At 46.4% G+C, this 10725-nt stretch overlaps 1 protein-coding gene across 1 annotated transcript; it reads left to right on the forward strand.

Moving 5' to 3' along the window:
- Positions 1-179: 179 nt before the first annotated feature.
- Positions 180-9868, forward strand: MKS1 (Meckel syndrome, type 1; the record flags this gene model as incomplete). The annotated part of the gene is made up of 15 exons (XM_010082338.1): positions 180-368; positions 795-892; positions 1094-1222; positions 1547-1651; positions 2086-2194; positions 3093-3149; positions 4036-4078; positions 4597-4659; positions 5442-5512; positions 6326-6395; positions 7484-7591; positions 8137-8270; positions 8995-9077; positions 9161-9258; positions 9762-9868. Coding segments are annotated over 15 exons (1464 nt in total), but the record flags the coding sequence as incomplete, so codon positions are not given.
- Positions 9869-10725: the final 857 nt, after the last annotated feature.

Here is a 10725-nt window from a genome sequence, read left to right on the forward strand (position 1 = left end):
CCTCACCGCAGGGTCTGCTGCTGCGGGGAAGCCGCTGGGCCCAGCCCCTCCCGGGGGCAGCTTCCAGCCGCTGCGGAGCGCGGGTTGGCTGGGATCCCCGAAGGATCTGGTCTCTCTCGGTGGTGGCCTTGGAGACCTCAGCTGAGAAGTGTTTGTAGCTCTGGCAGTGCTAGTGAAAGGCAGCTTGGGCGCTTTACCTGTGGTGCTCTCAGTTTGAGGTGGATCTGTACCAAAATGAGTCAGCCTGCCAGACTCCCCTGGACCTGCAGTACCGTGAGGAGATCCTGAAACTGGAGAAGGCTGGAGGTCGGAAGAACTCCCGCATCTTCACCTACACTGACTATGACCGATTCACCGACCTAGAGGAGGTACCGCCTGTTACCTACGTGTCATTAGTACAGCAGCCTGTCAAAACCACCAGGCCTACTGCAGAGGGAATGTTTGTCAGTTCTTGGCTATGCAGAAGCAAGCCAGGTATCCTGTATGCAGGACAACATACTGCTGCTGCTACAAAGCAGCTTCCCGTGGTGCCCCAGACCTGGGATGAGATCTCCCTGTTTCAGAATGATGAGCAAGGACAGCTTGGAGGGACTTGGCTTTGTAGCATTGCTGTGTATGTAATTTGCTGGGTGGAGTTCAGCTGTACTTTGCCACAAGTACGGTGAATGAGATCCACAGTCTTTTAGCAGTTTTTCCTTGCCTATATGTGGGTTCTTTCCTCCAAGAGTGCAGCTGTGTTTGGGAAAAGTGTCCTGTTACAATTAAGCTAATTCCCGTCTGTTTCTCTCTGCCAGCACTACCACAGGGTAACAGACTCAGATCATGAGGTGCCATCGTATCTGGCAGAGAGAATGGCAAATGTGAGGAGGCGAAGACAAGACCGTAGGCCAATGTGAGTGCAAACTGGGGCTCGGAGCTTGGTTTCCTGGTGCTGGTGCTTCAGCTGCAGAGGGGCCTGGTCCGTGGAAGCTGGCGGCTAGAGTTGTCTTGCGCTTGCAGTCTGGCACTTTGAGTCCTCATTGTGGGGGGTTTAGTGCTGCCTGTGCTGGGCTGCAGAGGTGAGCTGTGGTTTGTGCTGTTCTGTTTTTGACAGAGAAGCAAGTTCTCTGAAGTCAAAAATCATTACGTGGGAACCCTCAGAGGAATTTATAAAGAACAGTCATGTGATCAACACTCCTGTCCAGACCATGTACATCATGGGGGACTTGGGACCTTATGGGAAGTGAGTAAAATCCTGGAGTGATCTTAATTTTCCAGAAGAAAACCCATATTCCCTCCTTACTCAAATCTCCTGTTTCTTTCATTAGTTAAGGGGGCAGAATTCCAAGAGCTCAGTAACTCAGGCTGCTCTTTCTTTCTGCCTCTCTCGTCAGTTGGGAGGTAACTGAGTGTATCCCTTCAAAAGGCTTCTTAAACTAATGTACGAAAGTATGAGTGTGTTTGTTCCCTTCTGTGCTCCCATGCATCTTTACCCGCTCTGCTATTCCAGAGCCCGAAAATGTACGTGTTTTCTGTTTAGACTGTGTTTCTTGATGTCTTCCATTAGACTTGGTCACAGGGAGTATGAACGTGTTCTTTGCACAATCAAGGTGGATGGCAATGGAGTGATGACAGTGAAGCCTGACTTTACTGGCACCAAAGGACCCTACCGGTGAGTGGGGCAGGGCTGTACCTTTTGTGGGGCTGATCCAGAGGGCCGAAATGGCTGTCTTCTGGTCACGCTTCAGGCAGTGGGTCAGCACTTAAACTGAGATATTTTTCAGTTTTATTACAGAGATTTCTGAGACAAAATTATTGCATACTTGTGCTTGGTGTCACTGTGCATGTGATGGGTGGGGCTTTGGTGCCAGTCCCTAGGGATACAGATTATGCGTCTTCTGGACACAAGCGAGTCTCCCTTTTTGAGTCATTGATGCTTGCAGGCACTTTGGAGCGAGGAGAAGGCTGTTAGTGCCCTTGTGTTACTGCACAGGCCTGGTGGAGAGGGGATTGTTGTGTCAGGGTGGCACAGTTGATGCTGTTGCTGCCTGCACCTATTCTCTATGTAATGGGGGAGCTTTTCCCATGTGTTTTGGGGCTCTGCAGGATCGAGCTGGATGGAGAGAAGCGAGAGGTGTGGAAATACACCATTGAGAATGCGTCTGTCCAAGTGCAGCCAGAGGAGGAGGAACGTGAGCAGCGTGTGTTCAGAGATGTAAGGACCAGCCTCCACGGATCATATTGACTAGTTCTCCTAATTTGACAGAGGGAACTCAGACCCTCATGTAGATGTAATTATGAATGCTGTAGACACCTATAAGTTGACAGAACAAATGTCACTGTCAGTGAGTCTCATCATGCCCAGCAATTTGAGAACTCCAGCAAATACTCCCTGACCACTTCACTCCTTACTCTAGGTGGAGGCCTTGTCCAGTATTAGTTGTGTTGGCCTCTAACTGCAGTGATCTGTGTAATGAGAACTGATGCAAGAAAGCACCTAAATTCATGCCTTTCTGGTGTCACCTGCCAAGGATTTTCCTTCCCTTTTGAGCAGTGGGCAAACTCTTTCCTTGGTCTTTCTCTTACTACCTGTATACTTATTGAATGATTTCTTGTTAGCCATACTGTCCCAGGATATTTGGATCTCATTTAATGTCTTGATCTTTCTGAATTGCCTTTTTGGCTGTGGCAGTTTTTAAAGGTACTTAATGTTTTAGTTTTTCATTTGTAGTTTCTGTGTTGGTTTAAGGAAATAATGATTTTGCTACACTGATCTCCCATCTGTTGATGTAATTGGAATAGTTTATGCCTGTGTTTTTAACATGTCGTGTAAGATCTGCTGATTCTTCAGAGCTTCTTTTTCCCTTCCCAGCCTTTGGCAAGGTCTTCTCTGAAGCTGAATTTCCATGCAATGTTAGTAGCTATGCGTCCTTGTTCTGTTAGATTCTTATATTCTCTATATCTGCTATAACAATTAAAAAAAACCCCTGTGTGCTAAGCCTGTCAACAATTTAAGTTGGTTTTAAGTTTGTATCCATTACAATTTTTGCAATATGAAAAAAAGATATATAATCAAAAAGACACTTTTTCTAATCCGCTTGTTCTGTTTTCAGCTATACAGTCGGCACAAGGAATGCCTCAGTGGTCTCATAGGCTCAGAATTTGAAACTGTGAGTACCAGCGGCACTTGTCAGGGACCTGGAGCCCTGCTGCCTTTGGAGACTGTTGACCTGGTTAGCATGGCTGCTGTTTGTACCACAGTCTCCAAAGATTGTTTCGTTCTGGGGATGTGTCGTCAGCTTTTACTTCGTGGCTTCCAACAGAAAATTGAGTCAAAAGGGACAGGTTGCAATTGATACATGGCCTGCAAAGGTCCATCCTGCATCTGTTGGACCAGCAGAAGAGCGTGCTGAATGTTGCAGTCTCTGTGAGACTACATGTACTGTCTGAAGGCCTTTAATGATAATACTTTAAGAAGAAAGGAGGGTTTATATCTTTAAGGATAGTAATTGCTGTTAACTTCTTGAATGTCAAACACATCTATGTGCCACTTTGTTCAAGTAACCAGCCCCTCCTACCTCCAAACTCATGCACAGTTTCCCTTCTCACTGAATTACCCAGACTGCAATCGTTTTTGCTCAAATCTTGTTTGCCAAAGTGTGAAAGTTGCACTTTCTTGTAATTCCACTCATCTTATGCTTCCCCCGGCTCCCTCCACCTTGGGCAAGTGACAGGAGAAACAGGACTCTGATGTGTGCAAGTGACTTCTCACTATATTTTGTGTCCATCTGGAAGTCTGTAAAAGACCTGATTTACAGAGCAGTGAACTGCAGTCTAGGAATTTGGTCTCTCTCGGGAGCCTTGCTCCAGAGGGGCTGATCACTCTGGAAAGGATAATATGAGAAGTCGTGATTCCTACCTGGCCAGCAGAGTGAAGTATTCATGTGCAAACATCTGTGAAGCATCTAAGTGAGACCCTGTTGGGAGGGGGTTGTATGAGGTTCCACCAGTGGTCTCATTGAGCCCTTTATCTTGTTTATCTGCTTGTTCTTACAGATTCTTCCTGGTACACTGCGGCTTTTTGTGAATGGAGAGATAGGTGAGTCCTTATTATAAACAGTAAGTACAGGGGCAAATCTGTATCTGCTGGGATGACTGAGGCTATAAGGAGTCCAAGGATTCTTGATCACAGGCTGGTCCAGAGTAGGTGAATCTCTCCTTAGAATCCTTTACTTCCTCCTTCTCCTCCCCTGTTTTTGCAGACTAACCCCTTGAGTGGCATTTACAGATTGGAGGTTACAAATACTGCAGCTGCTCTAGGAAGGCATACAGATCTGAAAAGGGAGATCAGATTGGGAAGTTAATAGAGATTATAGCAAAGAAAGCAATTAAATGTGTGACCTCCCTAATCTGGTTAGTGATACAGGCACAGGGCTAGCCTAGAGAAGGAATCTTTTCTGAGGGTCATATTCTGTTACTTTGAAGACCCTGGCTTCTCCCAGCTTCCAGCGGCAACTGGTTGTCCCTGAGGTTATTGGTGTTGGCTCTCCCAAAATCGTAGTGAGTACTAGAAGAGTTTGTGTGGAAATGAGCGTCTGAAATTCATTCTCTTCTCAGTTTCAGCTCAAGGCTATGAGTATGACAACCTCTATGTTCATTTCTTCGTGGAGCTGCCTAACCGTAAGTATTCTCATTTCCAGCCATATCACAGCAGTTTAAGGAGTGCAGCATGCTTTGGCTCGTCCATCGGATCAGCTCTGCTGCAAGTCAATAAAAGTTAATATAGGGCCTGGGATCTAATCAGAGGTTTTCAGAGCTAAAATTGCAGAACTCAATTGTTTGAGATAAACTCATGTCTGAGAGAAAGTAACATCTTCCCCTCTCATCTCTTCCAAATCAGGCTGGGACATAGAGATCATTGGCTTGTCAAGCAGTGGTGATGGTGTCCAGCAGTCCAAAGTTCATCCCTTATACTGCGGAGAATAGCCTTTCTGTCTTCTCCATCTCAGCAGTGACCTTGTCTGATTTTACTGGTCACCATCACATTTTGTGCTGACACTAACGTGTTAAATTTTGACTGATAAATAAGGTTCCCAGCACTAACATGCACATCCTGCTGCATGTTTAATTCCCTGAAGCTGTGGCCCTGGCTTCCCTCTCTTGTTATACCCTGATGTTTGTCCGAAGAGGTACCACTTTTGCTACTTGTTACATTTGGATAAGATTCTACTTTTCTCTTAAGGTGCAGTTGGTGCTTTTTATCAACATTTCAGGGTGTTCTGGGGAGCAGCCGTTGCCTGAAACAAGATGGGATGGGACACATCTAGGGAAATTCAGTGTGGGTGATGATAGCTGTCATCCCGCCCATCCAGGACTGACATTCTCCTTTGAGCTGCTCTGGTTTGTGAGTCTTCCCTCTCATCCAAAGCATTCACCACTGTGCTCACGTTCTCTTCTTCTAGAGTGGTCAAGTCCCGCATCCCAGCAGCTATCAGGAGTGACCCAGGTCTGTGCCACCAAGACAGTGGGATGGGTAAGGACGCTTTTAAACCTATGGAGCAGAGTCTGAACAGGCATTCTCTGAAGCAGAACATGTGTTCCACAAGCTACAGATATATTCAGCAAAGATCATGACTTGAGAGCTCCTTTCAAGGGCAGAGCATGTTTGGAGTTGTTCTCATTCTGGTTATAGTTGCCATTTTTCAGTGTGCCACTGTGTCCAAATAAAACAAGACCGAATAAAACTGCTTCAAAGCAGTTTCTGGAACCATGCTTTTTGCTTCTTTCTGGCTGATTGATTGCCTTTGGAGCTTTGATATTTGTGTTCTCAGATGCTCAGAGTTAACAAAGCATTGTTCTGGCTTGCCTGGGGCAGGAATGTACACAGTCTCTAAACTGATTTCTCAAAATGAACCCTTTCTGGGAAGTTGATTCCATTGCTCTGTCCAGCTTCTCTCTTACAAAATTTGAATTTTATCAACTTTTTGATGTCTTTTATGTGATCTAATTTGCATACGACAGAAGTAATTATCATACACCATTTCAGTAATACCATCGTTTGAGGTGTTTTCCTTGGCTCCTGTAAAGATTGTGGCGGTGTAGTAGTTATACAACTGGCTGAACTGTCATTTGTGGTGTGTTACTGTTTCCTCTTTTTCATTTTTCTTAACAGCCTGTTCCATCAGCATGGCACTTGGGGGGTCCATCATGCAGTCAGGTGTTTGTTAGTGTGATGTGATTTCTTCTCCACCATTAGTTCTTTTCTCCCTGCTCTCTGGGTCCCCTGCAGTGCTTGTGATGAATTATCTTGTCCAGGAATCTGATCTCTGTCCTGTGCCTTTTCTAGGATAGCGTGGCATACTTCTGCTACCTCTTCACTTTGGACATGTTTTTCACTCAGGAAGACGAATCAGAAGGTGTGTTTCCATGTTGCTCTGAAATGTGAAATTCTAAATCTGTTGATCGTGGTGCAGGCATCATGCTGTCTGGCGTGTTGTTCGCCCCTCACCAGGATGAAAGGGCGCATTTAAACAAGGAAAATGTTGCTCATTCAGCAGATGTTCACCTTGTCACCACACAACCTCTGGACAAATACTGTGTTTGCCCTGCCCAGCAATGCATTAGCATTTGTATGGATTCATTGATGTTGCTGTAGTCAGCTTCCTGGCTGTAGTCAGCTTTATCCAGTTGCAAAACTACTTTGATCTTAGCTTGTCTGTCTCAAAATGCCTGCCGTGCAGGTCCGTGTTGCTATGCCTGGTGTACTGCATAGAGCCCTGGGACTCTGCAGCAGAAGAAACATACATAACAAAAGCTGCGCTGAGTCTTAAGTTTGTAGACACACTCAGTGACCTGTATGATCTGTATAGTTTGTCACTTCGAAACTTCCAGCTCCATTTTAAGATGGGCTTCTCTGCTGCCTATTCCTGTTGTTTCACTGTGCTACTACTGCTTCCTCACCAACCCTGTTGCTCTTTGGATAGCAGTTGCTAGGGACAGCTTTGCAGTGTACCTTGCCGCTTGAACCCAATGTACGCATTGGATTTGAGTATTCAACCAAAACTAATGAATTTTCAGCCTAAACACAATGAGTTTGTTTCACCATGGAAGAAAGAAATGCTTAGAGACCTGTAGGAGAATCCAAGTTAATAATCTCCCAATAATGGTGGGAAAGGTCAGAGATATAAAGGTTCCCTTGTTTGGCATCAGATCATTCACAAAAGATTGTCTTGTCTGCCCAAAGGTAATTGAGGAACCAGTTTAGACTTGCTCTCAAAATGAAGAATTTTCCCAGATTTTTAACATCTTAACAGTAATTCTGTTTTCATCCTTAAATCTGAGGGTTCAGCTTTTACAATGGAAAATAATCACCTATACATCCAAGTTTGTCATTGTAGAAGAAATATAGAAAGGACTTCCTGCTGGTGGAGTTGGGTAATTAACATTTTTTTTCCTCTGTGACAGTCTCCCTCACAAAGCTGTGATCTGCTCCGCTTCCTTGCAGATAGTCTCCCTCAGTGGCCTGTTCTCTACTTTGAGGTCCTGTCCCTGGATTTCTGGGAGAGGTATCGCGTTGAAGGATATGGTTCTTTGGTGCTGCCAGCATCTCCAGGTAAAACGTACTTGCAACATTATATTAATTTTCTGGGCGAATGAGTTGTGTGGTGTTCTTGGAAATGGATTCAGCTGGTCCTGGCTTTGCCTTTGCACGCTGAAGGGGATAGTTACCTGTCTGTGAGGCAGCAAAGAAGGATTTGATGCATCCTGCACCATTCTGCCTTCTTGCTGAGAAGCATCATGTGTTGCTGTCCTTGCTCTTTTGGTGGTTCTGTCACAAAATCTCATGTGACAAAGCTCTGGGATGACACTGCACATCCATCTTTACAACGGCAGTAGCCCTCTCAGTCCCACATGGAATCTGAGGGTCACAACTATTCTGACATCCACGTGTAGTAAGGAGATGCTCCTCATGGGCAGGTGTTGGCTGTGTGACTGTGTGGGGCTGACTCATTGGGAAAATGTTATGGAGATACCATGCAGTGTTTCCATTTCCAGCTCACTGTGGTTTGGGTCAGCAGGTATCTACCACGCTGTCCTCTGTGGCTTGGAATGGATCATTGGTCATAGCTGCTAAGCTGTCCTGTTGTCCTGGGGCAGGTCTCCACGAGCTCACCATCCCCACCTGGCGCCCTGTGGAGCTGGGGATAGTCGCTGAGCTGAGGAGATTTTTCATTGGCGGATCTCCTGAGCTGGAGGACATAACCTACGTCAGGACACCGTCAGCCTTCAAGGTAGGCTCAGCTGCAGGGCATTGCTCTTGCTGGGAGATGGTACGTTATGCTCTTGGCTTCAAATATCCATGGACAGCCTGGACCAGATTTGAACAAGGATGAGCTGGTGGTCCTGTCCCTTGGACTAAAGAAGTGTCTTCTCTGTGAGACTTGTGAGCATGGCCAGAGGAAGAGGCAAATGCTGAGCAGAGCTCTCTGCCTTCTGAGGTGCGTGTGGCTTGGAGAAGGGGGTGAACGTGGACCAAAGTCTTGACTTACCCCTGCTTGTGCTGGCCCTGTCCGGAAAGTGTCTGTCCAGCTTCCTGTGTTTTTGCGAGGAATCTGGGCTGTACTGTGCCTGGAACAGTTTCCCAAAGCAAGAAGCCGATGGGTGTGAGGCAGGCATAAATTTGATGTTCTTAAGAAAGCTGCAGAGGTGCTCACTGGTGTAATGAGCAAGTTGATCTTAGCAGCAGCTTTGTGTGGCAGTGAGCCCTGATGCAGTTGTTGAAACCTTCCTCCATCACTGCGCAATCAGCTTGCTAGTGTTTAGGTCCTGCCCTCAGCACAGCCTGGAATGGTCTGCCCTTCTTTCTGACCTCGCTTTCTGTGTGCAACTGGGAAGGGAGAGAGTCTGTGCCCACAGGAGTGCATGCTTCTGGTGGGGCATGCTCGTTTTCGCTTGAATCAGCCTGCTGCAGCAGGTTGCAGGCTGTGGTTACTCTAATTTGTGCCGTCTTTGCAGGGAGAGCGTCTGAGCCGCCTTGGTTTTCGCACGAAGACAACGGGGAGCGTCACATTCCGGCTTTACTGCCTGCAGCAGTCTAAGTAAGTGAAGTAAAGTAAGCACGAGCTCCATCCTGTGTGCCATGTTTTGGCAGCCCTGACCTCCTAGTGCTGCTTTTTTGCAGAGCCTTTCTGGAAACAAGTGCCCTGAGGAAGCGCATGCAGAGTGTACGGGACCGGCTTGGAGACTTCAGCCAGCAGAGCTCTGTCTACAGTGTTTTGGGTAGGACTTTTGGTGCCATTCTCCCTGTCAAGCCTTTGGCTCACTTTTGCCCCCTTTTAACACAGTGGGGAGGATATTTCAGGAGAATCTGTTACTGTGGGGATAACTGCCCCCCTGTGAGCTCTCATGAGTCCAGAGCAGAGGTTAAATGTTCTGATCTGGGCTGGAAACTTCAGGAGGCATCAGCTCTCGGCAGGCAGGAGGGATAGCTGCTCTGTGAGGGCAAAGCTGAAGTTGGCTTTCCCAGGTGTGCCTGGCACTGAGCATAGCTTGTGGCACTGATGCAAAGGCTCTGTCTCTGATTCCATCATGTGCAGAGCAAAGACAGTGCTAGAAAATGAGTAAAGAGAGCAGCAGGGACCAGGAGCTTTGTTAGTGGAGCTTAGTAACAGGAAGGGAGACTCCTGCTCCAGGAGAGGTGATGTTCACTGGACAGACTCATCCCTCCTTTTCCCTGAGGCTGTCTGATGCATTCAGGCTTGCTGTCACCTGCTGTGTTGTAGAGGCTTTCCAGAGGGCACGGCGCCGGATGCAGGAAGCACGTGAGAGCCTTCCTCGAGACCTCACCAGCACCTCTGCCTCCGCGGTGTGCCAGTCGCAGGAACCCTGATCGACCACCTCCACTGCCTGGGAGCACTCGGCGTCTTCTCTCCAACACAAGCTCCTGTTGTTCAGCTGTGCCTGGGAGTGTTTTAAGCCCTTTCTTTGTAATTTGCCTTGGATAGAGAAATAAGTCTGTAACACATCCAGATTTTTTTCCATTTCCACAGGTACCTGTAGAAGGAGCCCCATTTTTTTTTACCAGGCCCTAGCAATACAAACAATTGTTCACATTTCTGTATTTCTGCTGAGGAGACTAAAATACTGACATGAGACCTGGAAACTCTTTAACACCTTTTCAGGAATTGAATAGTAAATGATTAGAAAAATGTCAAGTCTACATAACTTGTTAAACAGTTTTCTTCTCAAAGAGGAGGGTGATTTTGAAGGTCAGGGCTGTTTGAGATTTAATGAAATTAGTAGATAACTTTTTGAGAAGTGCTGATAATCAGCATTTGTAGCTGTAAGTCAGTCAATAGTAAAATGAATTTGTCCACCTGTGCCTTAAGTTTGATTCATTTCTAGAAAGAGCTCTCTGTCACATGTAATATATGAAATCAAAACCGAGGAATGATGTTTGACAAATTGAGAACTGGAGAAAAGGGTTACATTCTGTGTTTCCTTGTATGTGGCCATAACATTTCTTACTCTGCAGTGATGAGCAGGAGGATTCTTTGTTCAAGAATACAACTGAAAACATGCATTCCCTTTAGTTCATAGCAGAACTTTGGTTGTGGCTGGACGGTTGCAGACAACGAGAGCAGATTATAACATTTGCACGACAGCTGAACTTTGAACTCTTCGAGCTGTTCATTTGAACAGCTGTGGTTCATTGTTCCATCTCTGCGGTATGCTGCATTGCTTCCT

This window comes from Pterocles gutturalis, unplaced genomic scaffold (assembly GCF_000699245.1).
Source record: "Pterocles gutturalis isolate BGI_N339 unplaced genomic scaffold, ASM69924v1 scaffold25291, whole genome shotgun sequence".
NCBI lineage: Eukaryota > Metazoa > Chordata > Aves > Pterocliformes > Pteroclidae > Pterocles > Pterocles gutturalis.